The sequence below is a fragment of the Salminus brasiliensis genome, chromosome 13, assembly GCF_030463535.1.
Source record: "Salminus brasiliensis chromosome 13, fSalBra1.hap2, whole genome shotgun sequence".
Classification (NCBI taxonomy): domain Eukaryota; kingdom Metazoa; phylum Chordata; class Actinopteri; order Characiformes; family Bryconidae; genus Salminus; species Salminus brasiliensis.
In genome coordinates this window covers 11,968,145-11,985,824 of record NC_132890.1, presented here as the reverse complement: position 1 = coordinate 11,985,824, position 17,680 = coordinate 11,968,145, and the positions used below count along the sequence as shown (strand labels likewise).

The 17,680-nt window shown below is 39.4% G+C and overlaps 2 protein-coding genes across 2 annotated transcripts; one reads left to right on the top strand and one right to left on the bottom strand.

Annotated features, from left to right (window-relative positions):
* Positions 1-209: 209 nt before the first annotated feature.
* Positions 210-7,183, bottom strand: agk (acylglycerol kinase). Its single transcript, XM_072694961.1, has 15 exons — positions 6,947-7,183; positions 6,591-6,630; positions 5,723-5,802; positions 5,558-5,633; positions 5,385-5,477; positions 5,262-5,294; positions 4,229-4,323; positions 4,054-4,123; positions 3,900-3,979; positions 3,739-3,796; positions 3,323-3,470; positions 3,131-3,228; positions 2,721-2,791; positions 1,500-1,584; positions 210-1,382 (listed from the first exon to the last, which is right to left on the bottom strand). Exons 1-15 carry the CDS (start codon positions 7,054-7,056, stop codon positions 1,251-1,253), a joined length of 1,269 nt encoding a protein of 422 aa, XP_072551062.1. The 5' UTR covers positions 7,057-7,183; the 3' UTR covers positions 210-1,250.
* A 430-nt stretch (positions 7,184-7,613) lies between these two features.
* ighmbp2 (immunoglobulin mu DNA binding protein 2) lies at positions 7,614-16,085 on the top strand. Its single transcript, XM_072694967.1, has 16 exons — positions 7,614-7,805; positions 7,982-8,071; positions 8,457-8,626; positions 8,709-8,904; positions 9,826-9,923; positions 10,062-10,225; positions 10,545-10,745; positions 10,913-11,060; positions 11,715-11,889; positions 12,470-12,652; positions 12,777-12,895; positions 13,018-13,116; positions 13,221-13,340; positions 13,500-14,378; positions 14,497-14,696; positions 15,799-16,085. Exons 2-16 carry the CDS (start codon positions 7,995-7,997, stop codon positions 15,994-15,996), a joined length of 3,027 nt encoding a protein of 1,008 aa, XP_072551068.1. The 5' UTR covers positions 7,614-7,805; positions 7,982-7,994; the 3' UTR covers positions 15,997-16,085.
* Positions 16,086-17,680: the final 1,595 nt, after the last annotated feature.

The window sequence follows — 17,680 nt, the reverse complement described above, 5'->3', positions numbered from 1 at the left end:
ATTATCATAATTAATTGGAGAAAAGATGATCCGAAAAACAGAAAGCTTGTCTGACTTGGTCCGTTCATGTGGAACACTGGGTTTCTGGGGGGTTTTAAGTCATTTCACAGTTTGTTGATGCATACATTTTCACACACCTGCTGCAGCACATGCTCGAACAGATCTTTGATCCGAATAGATAGTGAACTGGAACATACACTCACAGAGCACTTTATTAGGAATACCTATACATCTGTTTATTCAGACAAACATGCACATATGGACCAGCAGGGATAGGGATCTCCAATGATTTTGATCATGGCGTTCATGTTGCCAGACGGGTCAGTTTGAGTATTTTTGTAACTGGTGCTCTCTCGGGATTTACAGCAAAAAAAAGTCCCTAGAGTTTACTCAGCATGGTGTAATAAAGAACGGAAGCAGGCGGGTTCAGAATGCACAAACATGTAACCTTCCAACTGAACATTTCACTTGTCTCAGCCAAGAACATAAATCTGAGGCTGCAGTGGAGAGACTCATCATAACTGAACAATTGAAGACACAAAACGTAGCCTGGGCTGATTAATCTCAATTTCTGCTGAGGGTCACAGATGGTAGGGGCAGAATTTGGCACCAACAGCATGAATCCATGGACTCATCTGCCTTGAGTCACCAATCCAGGCTGGTGGAGGTGGTGTAATGGTGTGCTTTCTTGGCACACTGTGGGCATGTTAATCCCATATTAACTTGGGGAGTCTTGTTCCTGACCATGTGCATCCCCTCATGACCACAAAGTAGCCACTGACTACCTCCAGCATGGTAATACACCATGACACAAAAAAAAGTGATCTCCGACTGGTTTTATGTCAATTCAGTGGTCTTCCCAGTCGCCAGCACCGATTCCAGTAGAACACACCTTTGGGATGTGGCAGAAAGTCTGAGTTGCAGAATGAACGTGCTTCTGAAAAATCTGCAGGAATTGTGTGGCACAATCACATCAACATGCCCAAGTATTTTCATTATTTTGTGGATGTCATGAAGAACTATGACTGTTTTCTGAGGAATGGTGGCCCTCACCAGTGTTAGTAAAGTATCTATAATACAGTGGCTGGTGAGAGTATTTCACAATACTGCTCAGACACTGTTTAATTACCATCCAGGCAGTGAAAGTACACAGTACGTGGTTAGAAGTTTGATACCCCAGAGAACAAAGTTCAGAATCCACCGACTTCAACTTCCTTCCCCAATTGTGTGTTTATTTGGTCACACCACCTTCAGTTCAATTGCGCCAGTTCTTCTCTGCGCTCGGCGCTGCAAAAGAACTTCAGTTTCCGTGGCAACAGCCTCACTTCCACTGGCATGGCCTCAAAGGCTTCGTTGTCAATATTATAAAAGCCAGCGCCCTCCTGTGGACACAAACGCAGCAAGTGAAGGAACAGCCTAATAACCCTGGCTGAGTGCCAGAAAGTATCTTGCAATGTAGAAAAAAAACAAAATCTTTGAATAAAACAGGCTGTTCTTACCTGGGGCAAAGTGACCCGGCATGCACTGGCCTCTATCTGAAGTGTGTTTTCTGTGCTTTCCAGTGGATTTTCAGCTTTTTTAGTACTGTATGAAATACATGATAAACAGCCATAAGCAAACATCACATCATACACTCACTCAGTGAAATACAGAATCCACTGAATGGCTTTGAGGATTTTGAGATGCACAACTATCTGATATTTTAATGTATTTTAAAAAGGCCTAGGTGTGTCTTATTGATGCCAACTAGGAACTACATTTAGTTGATTCATTTATTGAGTAATTAAGGGGCAATTCAATTGTTACATGGCCCCAGTCAGTGCTGGATAACCATATCCAATCAATTAAATTAATCATTTAAAAACTGTAGCTTATGTTTTGTTTACAGATCTGAAGCAATAAAGAGTGAAGAACATGGAAAAACAAGAAATTTGGAGAGAAAAATATTTTTAACAGCATTGTATACACTGGCATGCAAATGTCTGGGCATCCCTGGTTAAAATATCTGTAAATCTCTAAATAGCACACAGGTTTGTCCTCACCCTTAGTGTTATTCGTCTGGAGCAGTTCACTTAAGCTCCACAGTTCCTGCACCCAGGTGCCCTTTGCATTCAACCTGGCACACTGCCCAGATAATCACTACAGCTATGAACAAATGCCAGGTCTGCCGCTGCTCCATGTTATACTGCTCAGAAATATGCACTAGTCCAGAACACAGGACCTTCTTCTTGTATTTATTTTCTTGCTTCTGCCCCAGACAGATCTGACCAGTAAGAAAGAATTCTCACTGAAACCCTAAACGTACCTCAAAATCCACAACGGACTACCTCGAGACACAAGCTGAAGGTTTTGCCCAGGCCCACACTGTCCCCCTATATACACATCTTTGAACATAAGTGGCTAGACCTCAAAAGAGCAGTGCATGCAAGACAGCTCAAGACTCACAGAACCAGAAGCCAAAGGGTGAATGAGCAAAAATCCCCCAAACAAGAAGTAAAAGTGAAATACAGGTACAAGCTGTGATATTTGCCAAAGAGGGTGTTACTAAATACGGACCATGCAGGGTGCCCAAACATCTGCTTTATTTTATTTATTTATTTATTTATTTTTATTACATATTTAGATGTTTTTATACCTACAAATGTGAACTCAAAAAAAGAATATGGGCACCAACATGCTTCTGATATGCATCCCTACTGAGATTGCCAATGAATAATTACCCTTCTGTAATGAACTGTCCAACTGTAAGTGTGTCTGGCTCCACCGACAGCACCATAGAATCATCTGTACGCTGCAGGAGGTAGACAAAGCTGACATGAACATCTGCAGATACTGTGCCAGATATGTGTTTCTGATTGTATGAATGGATATAGAGCAGTGGTTTCTGTAAAGTTGCTTTATGACAACATTTGTTGTAAAAAGCGCTACATAAATTCAATACAATTTTATATAAAGCAGTGGTTACCAGTCCTGGTCCACTCAAGCTGGGCTTGTTAATTAGTTGATTAGTTAAGTTAGGTGTACTAAAATTTGTGAAAACAACAAAAATACACAGGGTAGGAGGAGCTCAGCGTATCCCAGGTTCAGGATTACTCATACAAGAATTAGTGTTATAACTGAAGTCACTTACGTTCTTCACAGGGTTGCTGTTCTGTGTACTTATTGTGAGCTCCAAGGTGGAGATAGGCTTCTCCTCCCAATTTTCTGGCTCTGGCTCTACAGGGGGCTCTGAAACACAGCAAATGCAATGATACAGAGCAAGCTCACCAGCAGTTTAGTTTTTAGGGCCTGCAGCCAAGGGACATTTTTACAAACTCTCTACCTTCTACTGGAGGATTCCAGTAATTCTGAAGCCTGCGATAGATGCGGTACATTAGGTTCGGTCTTGTGGGCTTTTCATTGGGCATCTCCGGAGGCCGAGGAACAGGAGGCAGATACGACAGAGAAGCGTGGCGAGTTTGTGGCCATTCCTGAGACACAAGAGACACCAAGGCTCATTATGAGGGATGGGCAGCAGGGACCAGAGTCCAGCAGAGTTTGCTGATTTCCCTGCTCTAAAAGGCCTAAAACAGGTCAGTAAAAGGCAAAAAATGTGCAGGAATTCAGCCCTCTGGGACCGGTATATAAACACAATATGAAAGGACATGCTATCTGATGCTTATTTACTATCATTTATTGTTTAATTTTGAATTAACTATTTAAATAAAAAAAATCAACCACATAAATGTTAATACCCACCTTTAGTGTACTAAACCAATGCGCTGCTCTTGTTTTCAAAGGGCCAAGGTACCAATATCTTGATGACAGAGGGGAACCGATTTTCAATTAAAACAAATATTGAAACACATTTACATGTTACTGCTAGAGTTACTGTATGTGGGGTTAAATTGCTAACATACTTGCTGATGGATTCTGCAACATCTCTAAAGGAACCCCAGCGTATACTTAAGAGTGCAAAGACTGGTTGCTCCTTCTCACTCTGGGGACAGAATAACACAGATATTAGGCTCACAAATGACCCTGCAAATAGATTATTTATGTCAGCATGCAAACCTTTATCTGCAAAACATCCAGTGGCACCATCTCGCCTTTGAGAATGGAAAGTGTTGCTGAAGTGATGCGCCTGAAACCCAAATTGACAGTAATTGCAGTAAATTTAATTCCTTGTGCCTCTTAGACTGACATACTAGTGGTATGCCACACATACTAGTTTACCAGGGTTACTTACCTAACTGTGCTGTCAGTAACTAGATGCAGACTTTGGCTTAGGGAGTTGTGTGAACCCAGAGGAATGAAGCCTATTGGTGTTTTACTGAAAGCTTCCTAGGATTGAAACAGAGCAGCACACACTTACAAGATAGAAAGTTAAAGATGGGGGTTCTGATCTCAATTCTATTGAATATTTATAATATTTTGGTCATTCTAATTAACATAAAACAGGAAAAGTTTATTTTAAATTCATCAGACAGTGAGAAAAAAATGCATGTGTGTCTTTTCATATAGAGTATGTAAACTTCTGGCTTCAACTGTACATTGTGCCTTTCTAAAGCACCCCGTCCAGGATTACAAATGTCTGCTTATTCTGAGCTGTGTCCAATTTCTAAATTTGAAATAAATGCATTTAAAGTGATAAAAAAAATCTAACTTAAAAATGATGCTTGCATCAGTTTTCAACCACTTACAAATAGTATCTAACCAACAAACATTTATAAAAAAAAAAAACACGTTCACTTTTTCTTGACAAAAAAAGCTCCTAGCATTTTAAAGTTCCATTGGTCTTACAGTGAATCTGAAGGAAAGCTGTAAAAAGGACCACCACAGTTGAAGCTGTACGCATGCAGAAAATATGAAAAGGCTGCAAAGTAACATCCAAGTGTTTGGACACCCCAGTGAGCATGTTGGGTCAAATAGGTTTTGTGGTCAGATTAAACAAAACTGGAGCTTGATCAAATGTAAAACATTGTGTGGCGCAAACCTAATGCTGCCAATATGTTGTGCAGAATGAAGAAAATCCCTCAAAGTGTTCAATGCTGGTAGACACTTACACCCAAAAGCTATTCTTACAGCAAAAAAAAGAAAGGTGCACTCAAAAAAGAGCACAAAAATCAAAGAAAAATACAAGAATAGTGTCTGTCTCAATCTGTGAATTTCATTTGTAATCAAGATGAATCTGATAACTATTTCAAGACATTGCGTCTGTAAACACATGCGTTCACACTTGCAACAAACACATCTACTATACTATTATTACCAGAACATACCTCGTCATTTCTTCGTAGTAAGCCAGTTACCACCTAAACAAAACACAAGCCATGAAACATTATCAGTCACACTGGCTTCCAACACCCGAATGTTTCCAGGGAAATTACACCAACATGCTGTACCTCCTGCAGTGTCCCATCTCCCCCAGCAACAATCAGCATGTCTGTCTGTTCCATAAGGTCCATTAGCTTTTTGGCCTGCCCTTCATAATCTGTCTGTAGAAAGAGTGATAATGAGTGAGTATCATAACAAACCCTTACACAAAAACATGAGACTATTCCGGTATCTCCAATACCTTCACAATTTTGATCTCCACTCCTGCAAGGTGTAAAATGGGGGCTGCGTTCTTCTCGAACAGACTGTTGGCCTTTCTGTGAGAAGAAGTTAAGCTTAGTAATGATCAAACGTGAAGCAAGTGAAAACAGACTCCTGGTCATGAGACAGAGCAGCAGAAGCTTACCCATTGCTTGCTGCAGGGTTCAGGATGACTGTTGCCCTCTTCAGCGACTCATGTGGTCCAATTAATTTCTGGCCAAATTCCTGTAAACAAATGAAATAAAATAAAAAATGCTATACATTGCACACTTACTTTTGTCCTCAATCAGCTGCTACAAGTGTGGTTTCTCTGTGTGCCAAAATATCATAATAAATACTGTATAGATGTCTTTATTGTGATACGATTTTTATCAGTGCGATTTGGGGGGGGGGGGGGGGGGGGTGATGCAAGGGGATCACCCCCTCCTTTAATAATGTATAATAATCATGACACCCTTTTTGTCCTTTTTGGGTTAATGTTATTATGTGATCTCACCTAAGATTAGTGCTGGGCGATATGACCTCAAATCAATATCACGATTAATTGATCATCTTACCTCGATTATGTTCATGAATGATTATATAAGCTGCTGAGTTGGCTTGGTTGCTTCTATGTTGCTGACTGGACGGGGCAGAGTTACGCAACTTACCACGCAGTAATATTTAAGGGGACAGTACATTATCAGAAGTAGCAACAGAATTAATTTATTCATTTAATTATTCTAAAGATTTGTAAAAAACAAACAAAAAAAAAACAACGTAATAATCAACATGGGTACAAATTACGTCGATTTGAGGTTCTGAATGATGGTTTTGATTAACTGCCCGGCCTGACCTAAGATGTTATGTCGATGTTATGGTTTTAACCATTCACCCTGATTAACCATTATTTATTTAGATCACTGATAATAATAAATTACAACCAAAACGAATACATTTATTATTATTAAATGTATTATTAATAATATTAATACATTTATTTGTTATAATTAATTATTATAGACATATCTTACCCTGGCTTCTTGGCAGGCCTCTCTTCGCAACACGTTTTCACTGTTGAGAGAGAGAGAGAGAGAGAGAGAGAGAGAGAGAGAATTATGATTGTACTTTCCACCTGGTTAAAACATAAAATCTCAACCATAAACAGCCTGAAATCATGAACAGCTTATATGAACAGCTTATATGAACAGCTCTGTAGACCCTCAGCACACAAGTCAATCAAACAGAGGACATTTGATCACTTCAACAAATCATCTGATGTGGATTATTTTGTAAATACTTTGAGGTGCTCAACGCCAATGTGATATTTCCAGAGCTGTCCTGATTAAGTCGAGGTGATATTATAATAAATGACCTCTAAACGACTAACCAGTGCTTTCCATAAAACCAGTATCCACCGTAAGACAGGACACACGCAGCAAAGGTGGACTTCTTCCAGTGGTTCCGCAGAGTCCGCAACACTTTCATCACTCGACCCATAGTCCCAGTACTCACAACGACCTGGTTACAAAACTGAACCCACGAGTAAAGTGCCTAAAACTAAACACGGAGAGAAACACCCCAGACCGACATTTTCATTCAGGCGCTGACATTCCCCTCAAAGCATGACCGGTGTAACAGTAAATGATGTCCTCCGCAAAGAGAAAACTCGAAATCAGTAACAAGGGGCCGGTGGCGCCAGCGGTGCTTAGGCTTAAACGCAGACTAGTTACAAGTTTAATGTAAAATTAAAATCTACACATAAAACCAAAAGAGCTGCACTACGAAACTGTTTTTTAAACTGCGTTTAGTAGTTACTAGCTAAATATATAGCTAGCTAACCCCATACTGACATGTGTATATAAGAGCGGCATTGCAGTGTATTACCTTCTTTCGTATCTAAAAAAAAACAAAATATAGAAAGAATATAAAATAAAATATAGCAAATCTGTCTGATCAATTACTTAATTAACCATTATTGGTCATTCTGCAGGATCTTTAGCTATTCCAAGAATTCTTGAGTTGTAACAGGGAACCACATTTGGGACGGACCTGTCTTGGCAAGCGCTGTACTGTAAACAGGCACGTCGTTGAGAGAGTTCTGCCGAAATGAGAGATTATTAGAACCTATATAAATATAACTAGGGGAATAAACATGTGTCCAGTCCTCCAAAATAGTTCCAGTCACTATCTATAGAAGTTTCCAATTGCTGAAGAGGTGTTTCAGGAGCACAGCGACCATCAGACAGGTAGGTTAGCTGGCTTATCTCTCCCTGTGTTCTGCCTGCCAGCAGACTTCACACTGACCACAGCGAGGTACAGTTACTAACTCACACAGCAAGAGAACGCCAGTTTACTACGGCTACTAAATATGACCTATACCAAGACTATTAACTTGCTGTTAATGTGTCGCCTGTGTGTCTAGCCCATAGTTAGAAATGGAGGTCGAGAGCTTCGTTTCCAAGACTCTTGAACTCTTACAAGAGGAGAGAGGGGCAGAAATCGAAGAAACAAGGTAAGTGAACTGACCCCCTGTTTGTTTTCTGTATGTTCTAATTTCAGCCATATGTAGGCATACAGTACTTTAAACATCACACTGTCATAGGGTGCCACCTTTTGCCACAAGCTAAAAAAAAGCTTTCCTAAAATTATGTGGACAGTTCTTCCAATGGTTGCAAGCTGCAATGGGAACCCAACGCAAAGTTGTCTAGGTGTGTAGGTCAGGTGTGGTGAGATCACAGAGATGGGATCAGTCATAGTTTGTCAAAAGTTCCTCCCTCCTTCAAGATCATAGTGTCCCTTTAAATCTGACACCTGATCTTCAGGGACCTTTCCAATCTGCTGATATGAAACCAAAAGCGAGTCCGTGAGTCGGTGTGACTGAAATGTTTTAATTGCAGGGCATGGCAGAAGAGTCTGTCTCTGAAGAACCTACAACAGAAAGGGGTATGTCTGCTAAAGCTTCAGATTGGAAGTCAGAGAACTGGCATGCATGGAAGACTTCTTGTTACCTTCGAGCCCAGGAAAAGTACAAGCCCCACAGTTCTTCCCAGCAATAGCTTTGGACCTGGTGAGACATGATCTTACTGTTGTTGCAGAATGAAGTGTGTAAACATGAAGGCAATAACGGTTGTGTTTGGTTCTGATTGTAGGTGATATAGTGGGCCTTTATGCATCAGAAGGCTGTAGTCAGCCGAACCAGCTCTGCTCAGGTGTGGTGACCCGTGTGACGCAGACATCAGTAACGGTTGCTATTGATGACACTCAGGATGGTGTCAACTTGGAAAGTGATGGACTATTTAATGTCATGAAGCTTGCAAACGATGTGACTTACAAACGACTAACTAGGTAGGTTTTCTGACACTCAGAGTCGTTGGTGAAATGATTGCATACTATGGTCAAAGATCATCTAAAACCACAACAACAGATTTTAACCATGAATTTTTTTTTGATGCAGTTTTTGATTTTGGAGGGAATGTGAACAGCTGGCTTAGCTATTTGATATGTTTTTGCAGCATTAGCCTTCATTTAGGAATGTCTCTTTTTGGCTCTTTGTGTTTGTATAAATAATACAAACAAACAATTTAGGTATGATTTTTAATGACTGTTATAGTGTGCAATATAGTGTGTTTTTTATACAATCTGTCTGACCTCCCTGACCATTTGGCTTCAAGATACTTTAAAATGCAAAATCACTTCATGTTTAATGTGTTTATGGTGCTTCACACTTCAAAATACTCCTCATGTCAATGGGCTAAGAATAATGGACAGTAATGGCACTTAGAAGATGCCAGAAAGTGTATTTGTAGGTCATTACAAAACCATATTCATCAGTCTGAATCTCCTCCTCAAAGTTGGTACTATGTTCATCAGTTAACACAGCGTCATCGATGCGAAGCACGGAAAGATATTTGAGTACTAACAGCGTCTCTCTGTGGACAGTCTCGCTGTGTGTATATGTTACAAAGTATAGATTCTCTGCCGTGGTATTGTGCAAACAAAATGACTGCCATTAAGATTTATCCAGAGTCTCAAAAAGAATTGAATTTGCTGACACTAACAAATTTTTTTTTTTTAATTTTATGGTTTGACTAAGAACAGAAACAAAAAAGATTAGTAAGAATTTTACTGAAGATTTTTTTTTATTTTTAAGATTAGATTTAACATGACAGCTCTAATAAAAAGGTCCAGTCATGAACTAGTAATGATTTTGATTAGACAGCATCAGCAGACTGCTCACTTGCTGAACTTTCTTTTTTCTTATTGCAGTGCTTTGAACTCTTTGAATGGATACAGAGGTGGTCCTGCTGCCCATCTAATTAGTGTACTTTTTGGTTACTCAGAGCCTGGGGCTCTGTCACAGCAAAGTAAGTGTGTGTTAGGGTCTGTTTTTGTAAGTGTTTATAAGGACAAGTGAGGATTTTATAGTGTACAATGGTTCACACAGTGCAAGAGAACTGAATTGGTGGTGGTGGTGGTGGTGGTCTCTTCCTTTTCATTTGCAGATGCCTTGGAATGGATTAATACTGGATTAGACAACTCTCAGAAGGAGGCTGTGTCTTTTGCGTTGTCTCAGAAAGATGTTGCCATCATACATGGGCCTCCAGGAACTGGGAAAACTACAACTGTGGTTGAAGTTATCTTGCAAGCAGTGAAACAAAACCAGAAGGTACGATTTAGCTTTCTAATTTCTTGCATGTTACATTTTATGCACCATTATAGTTATTAAAGCAGCTATCCTTTAGATAGAAAATGCTACAACCAGCTACTTACTATAATGGACAATATAAGGGGACAGAGAGTCAGGTTTGTTACATAATGCTAGGGAGATCACATTTGCTGGTCCTCATCATTAGCAGTATTGGCATTTTTCAACAGTACGTGTTCCATTAAGTCAGTGTCTTAGTTTGTATACCTGTTAGACCGTTTGTTTACTTGAACAGTGGGTGGATTAACATTTAATTATACACTGTCAATTATGCCTGCAGGTTCTGTGCTGTGCCCCCTCTAATGTGGCAGTGGATAATTTGGTGGAGCGCCTGGCTAAGAGCAAGGCTAAAGTTCTGCGACTGGGACATCCAGCTCGTCTACTGGAGTCAGTCCAGAAACATTCACTGGATGCAGTGGTTGCACAGAGTGACAACAGCAACATCATCGCAGATGTCCGGAAAGACATGGATAAAGCCTTTGTAAGTGTTTATTCCTTCATCACACGCTTGACATAGTGTTTCTCAAGTGTACCCGTTTATTTTTCTGTTATACAAACAACATAACTGTCACATAAAAGTGTAAGATTACTTGATCCATTGACACAACATATTATAATTCCGTTCGCAACCTGCTGATTTGGCCACAGAGTCAGATGAAGAAAGTGCGTGACAAAGGGCAGAGGAGCAGTCTGAGAAGAGAAATTGGAGATCTGCGAAAGGAACTCAAGTCTAGGGAAGAGGTGGCCATTAGGCAGATCCTGAAAAGGGCTAGTGTCATTCTGGCAACCAACACTGGTAAGCAGTTCTCCAAAACCTGTAATCCTGAATGTTTATTGTAAATGTGGTTTCTAATGTTCATCTTACATATTTGGACATTTTTGAAATCATACGTGTTTCTCTCTATCTCCAGCAATGTCGCTGCAAATCTCTCTGTCCACCATAAAGTGCTCATATAAGCATGGCAAACCAGCAGGGGGTGCTAACACCTTACAAAGTTTGATGTCAAATTCCTCATGAAGCCATCATAACTGCCAAAACAGACCTAAATACAGTACTAATTTACATGGTCGTGGCAATGACACTATCTCTGAATCACCTATTCACTCTTGAGCTGGCCAAGAAGTGCATTTTTTTTGTTTGTTTTTTTTTAATTTTTTTTAGCTATACCTAAATTTAAGTGCAGGATGTTATTTCACAGTCATTAGTCTGCAAAAGCTAACATTGTGATGCCAGCATTTTCAAATAAATATGTTTTGCCCCTCCACATAAAATACTGAGTTCTCAAAAATCTCCAGCGTAGAGAGCATTTTCGAAAATCTCCTATTTTCAATAACCTAAAACGCAGTGTTTGTGTGGGCAGGGGGTCAAATCAGAGAAAAGGCTGTGTTTCTAGTTGGGTATGAATTGGACCTTAAATTTGTGAGTAACTGTGGTATTTTGTCTTTGTAGGAGCCAGCGATGACGGCCCGCTGAAGTATTTGCCCAGCGAGCATTTTGACCTGGTGGTGATAGATGAATGCGCTCAGGCACTGGAGAGCAGCTGCTGGATTGCGCTGCTCAAAGCACGCAAGTGCATCTTGGCAGGGGACTATAAACAGCTGCCACCTACAATCAAATCCCAGACGTAAGCTGAGAAACAAAACCTTTATTTTATGCACATCTTTTGTGTCTCATGACATGTTAATGCTGTAGCATGTTTAGGATTTTTCTGCATTGTTTGGTGATTTGAGGCACCAGTCTTTTTTTAGTGTGAAGGTATGAATAGGACCATGTCATTTCCCAGACGTCAGAGACCACTGCTGAAAATGCTTTTCTTTTTAAACACTCTCACAAGCAAAGCGGGTTCTGTATAGTACTGACAAGGTTCTTTGATTTGTAACAAAAGTGGAACCCTTGTTGGTGCTAAATAGGACCATTTTACAAAAATCATATACAGGAGTTTTTCCATGTTGCCAGAGAACAATTTAAACGTTTTTTTGTTTCAATTGTCATGGTTCTCTACAGAACCATTACCTTTACTAAAACACCATTGAAGAACTGCTTATTTAAGAGAGTAATTTGTTTTTTGTTATTTTTCATTATTAATTACATTGCCTACATATATAGAAAAAAACACCAGAAATATAATATTTATTTACAATATGTCATTTTATTAACATATTAGTATTTAAATGTTTAAATGTCTGTTTCTCACTGTTTCACAGAGCTGCTGCTAAAGGTCTTTCTGTGAGTCTAATGGAACGGCTGATTCAGAAGTATGGAGACTCAGTGGTTCGAATGCTGACCACTCAGTACCGTATGAACAGTGCTATTATGCAGTGGGCTTCAGAGCAGATGTACCAAGGGAGGCTGACTGCACATCCATCAGTGGAGAAACATTTACTGAAGTATGCGGTACCTCATTAAGCCAGATATTACTTACAGCATAGTATTAGTGTTAATGGAGTGACAACAATGCTACTTTCAGTTACTCTGTTTACTTGTATGTGATGGTAATATATTTTAAAACAGAGACTTGTCAGGTGTAGCTGATCTCGAGGAGACTGGCATGCCTCTGCTTCTCATTGACACAGCTGGCTGTGGTCTGAATGAAATGGAGGACACAGATGAGCAGTCTAAAGGCAATCAAGGTAACAGTCAGGTTTTTTTCCTACTGGGTAAAATAGGATGTTTTTAAAATGGACTGAAATTACTGTGAACTGTAATCCTTGTAATACAATGTTAAATGATTTATTTTGATGAACCTACATAGGTGAAGTTGACATAGTGGCACTTCATGTGAAAGCCTTGACTGAGGCTGGTGTGCAGGCCAAAGACATTGCAGTCATTGCACCTTATAATCTACAGGCAGGTGATACCTTTTTAACATTTCTTAATGAAGGGAAAAACAGCTTTTATTAAGAAACTAATTTACTATCTGTGTGATTTCACTCACACTCTTCATGCTTTAGGTAGATCTTTTGAGGCAGAAGCTTTCAAATGAGCACCCTGAGCTGGAAATCAAATCTGTGGATGGCTTTCAAGGTAGAGAGAAGGAGGCTGTGCTGCTGTCCCTGGTTAGGTCAAACAGAAAAGGTGAGGCGCCAATTATTATACCATTGACCATATATATATATATGGTCATATATATGGTCATACATATATAATGAGCATATATGGAAATATAAATAAATATAGGTAAGAAGTGCCTGTCTGAACTGGCCATTTTTAATTGACTGCATTTTGATCTTCCAGGTGAGGTTGGGTTTCTTGCAGAGGACAGGAGGATCAATGTAGCAGTAACGCGAGCCAGACGCCAGCTCATGTTGGTGTGTGATTCTCAAACAGTCCGAAACCATGACTTCCTCAAATCCTTGGTTGATTACATGACTGAGCATGGAGAGGTACGAACTGCTTTTGAGTACCTGGAGGACGTGGTTCCCGAAAACTACAGCCGCAGCCACAAGGATCAACAAGCTAATGTCAAAGATAATTTCACCAAACTGAAGGCAAAAACCCAGCAAGGCAAGAAAGGAGAGACCAAGCAGAAGAAAGACATGGAGAACAAAGGGAAGGGAACTGGTCAGGGCAAAGCACCATCTGATGCCCAACAGCTAAGTAATAACCGCCCGTACACATGCCCCAAATCCTCAGCAGATGATTCAACAGAGGCTCAGATTATTAAAGAAGAGATGAGGCAGCAGTTGCTCGTCTTCCTGGGTGATGAGAACCAGAAAGAGCTTCAGTTTCCTTCCTCTCTAAACTCTCACGAGCGTTTGCTAGTTCACCAGCTCTCAGAAGAGCTGGGATTGAAGCATGTGAGCCAAGGAACAGGAAAACAGCGCTGTATTACAGTTTCCAAGACAGCACCAATGAAGCCAGTAGATAGAATGTCTACAGGTCCAGCAGAGGAACAGTCAAAGGAACCTACGACACCAGACACTACATTACAAGAGATCCAAGCTCCAGAGGAGCCCAACAAGCAACCACAGAAGCCTGCTCTTGATTTAAAAAGCCTTCATTTGGAGCGTATGCGACGGGAGCAGGAAAAACGGGAGGAAAAGAAAAAGCTAGAGACGGGTCCCCAAAACAATAAAGGCCAGTCTACAAAAAAGAACAAAGGTGCAGACAAAGGTTTGTAGTTATATTGTCCTCTGTCTTGAGTGCTGTGATCCTGTTATGTTATAAGGAATTGATGGGACTTCTTTGAGCATGGTTGCTGTTATCATGTCATTGTGTATTTGTGCTATAGGAAAGGGCAAAATGAAAGCAGGGGCTGTGGACATAGCTGCGGCTGCCGCACCTGATGACGATTTTGATGCACTCATTGATGCTGTGGTGAAAGCAGACAGAGTGTGCGGCTTTGTGAAGTGTAAAGCCAGCGTCCTCACACTGGGACAGCTGTGTCTCCATTGTAACAGACAGTACTGCCTGAGTCACCATATACCAGAGGTAACCCATGCTTCACGATAGGGCTGAAGTTAAGACCACAAGTCTTAGGGTGTTTTCACACCTATAGTTGGTTTGATCTAGTCTGAATCAGTTAACAAGCTTGTAAACTCTGAACCGTTTTCCCCTTGAGTTGGTTTGTTTTCACACAGGGAAAAATCCAAGCACACCAAAATGCATCACAGCAAACTATGTGAGAATGTTCTGTCCGCTTATTGGCAGGAGCAAGAAAGTAAATGCAGTAAATGCAAGGTCCTGTGTTCTGAACTAGTGCATATTTCTGTGCAGTTTAACATGGAGCAGCGGCAGATATGGCATTTGCTCATAGCTGTAGTATTTATTAACTACTTACAGCTTAAACTACTATTAAACTGTATTGTGAAAAAAATCTTCAAATATTGTGTATTTTTACCATATTGTGAGTGGGCTTACTGTATTCACACCTGCCCAAACTAATTGCACCAAGGGTGAGAACGAACCAGAGACTGACTTAACCAGACTAAAAAGTGCAGGTGTGATAACGCCCTAAGACAAACCCAAGACCATTGAGCAAGACAAAGCCTGGAGGGGACCAAATGATAACAGAGTTCAGGGTTTGAGCTTGTTGAGAGCCAGATATTGGGCCCTCTTTCAGACCAGGCCTTAACCAATTTTTAACCAGTTTTCTTGGACATTTCAAAGTGTTTGGTGAAGTAAAAATTTAATAGTTATGTATTGAAATACATTACTAATACTATTCCACAAAACATGAATACATTTTGAGCTCTTCTGCTTACAAACACAAATATGCCCACTTGGCTAAATCCAACATATGCAGTGATTTGGGGTGGAGTTGCTGGGGTGTGAGTTGGCACTGGTGACTGGTGAGGAAGTAAATACAAATACAGTAGCCTATTACAAACACTATTGAGTCTAAGACAGTTCAGAGATGAAAGACAAAATGAGCCTAGTCTCCTTCAGCATTTCTTAACTTTTACATGAACTAATTCACTTAATTCAGCACTAATGAACATCAATAAACCTCAGTGAGGTAATAGCTGTTCTCGACTAGTTTCTATTAATTGTTAGCTCTTGTATTTGTAGTAACTAATATATTGTCTTGTAGGTCCATGGATGTGGCGACAAAGCGAAAGCCCAGGCCCGTATGAGAATTAGCAAAGAGGGAGTACTATATGCTGGGAGCGGGCAGAAGGACAAGTCTATGGATCCAAATAAGAAGGCCTACCTGCACCGAAAACTCGATTCAAAACTCAAAGACATGGCGTCCCAAAGGAAAACCAAATCAAAAGATAAAGAACAGTGAATGTTTAGCTCCATTGTATGAAGCTGTATTTATGTCTTGCGGTTGGAACCCATAAATAATTCACAAAAAATGTTGGTATTGAAAATGAATTGGTATTCTCATAATCATTTGGGCATCTTTATCTTTTGGACTGTCTAATATATCAGTGTTTTCTCAGTTTAGAAAGACAGGAAATACAGTGGAGTGGGATATGTGTCTTTCCTTTTATAACAACACAGGCACATTATGAGTGCTTAAGTGCTCACTCTGCCCGCATAGAGAATATCAGTCATTAATGTGCTGAAGTGATTGATGTTTTGGGTATTCTAGTTCACTCTTATTTACGGTGTTAATACACCTTCCATATGATGGCACAGAAAAATGATCTTAGGATGGCTTAGAGTCCTAATTCTTGAGATAATCACTCAGTCTCTTTTAAAGATGCTGATGATAAAATATATTTGGTGCTAATCTACGCCACTGTTATAATTAGCCAAGAGCCAAGACTATAATCTGTAGATTTTAAAAAAGTGCAGTGCATTTAGAACTGCTGAGGATATCAATAGCCATAATCGAGCACAGGCCTTTAGGTAGGCTATATAACACAAGGTGCACAACAGGTTACACTACAAACATCTTACATTCTTGATGGAATTGAATTAAATGAGGATTGCAGTACCTCCTAAAAGTATTCACAACCCTTGGATATGTTACCCTTTTGTTGCTTTTATTAATGCAATCATGGTCAATATAATTTGGCTTTTTTCAAGAATTTAATTAAATAAAATTAAATCATGTAAAATATGTTATTGCATAAATATTCACCTCCTTTTAAGTTAATGACTAAATTTAACAGAGGCCCAAACAACTGATGCTTAAATTAGTGCTTAACATATAACTACTTATTCATTTTCGTTTTGTCTTTGAAAACGACAAAATTGAAAATGAAATTTTAATTGAAGCACTTAAAACTAATCATCTTATATCTTGTCATACTCAACACTCAAATACATATTTCAATATTCAAAAAAAATTTTTTTTTTTCGAAAAAGGGACAAAAACAAACACTTTTGCCTGCGACATCACTATTTCAGATGTTTCAAGTGATTTTTTGGTTCCCTTTGGAACTAAAATGCAAAAAACATTTACAAAATATTATATATTTTTAGTTCTGTTTTTAAGTTCAGCCTTACATTTACATTTAAGGCATTTAGCAAATGCTCTTATCCAGAGCGACTTACAAAAGTGCTTTGCTATTTACCCAAGAATAATCTAGTTATTGAAAAGGCTAAAAATTCAAAGATACCTCTAAGTTCCTCTAAGACACTACTAAACGCAAGTCAGTAAGGACCACTCTGCTATTCATCCTTCCATTTGTGGTATCTACAATTCCATTAGTTGTGATTGTAACGGATTTGAGACAGCCAAGCAATACTGATTATCCTGCAAAATGTCAAACAAAATTGATGCATTTCCACTAAAAATTTAAATATTTATATATATTTTGTGTATATTCATAATATATGTATATATATTTTACAATATACATGTAGCTGCTGATTATCAGATATTGACATGGATTGTGCAACAGAAACAGAAAGTGATATATTGTAAAATATTATGTACTCTAGTTGCAAAACATTCCAACATATGACCTATTACATGGAAAACTGCATGTTTTAAAATATATTGGTAAATATATAGT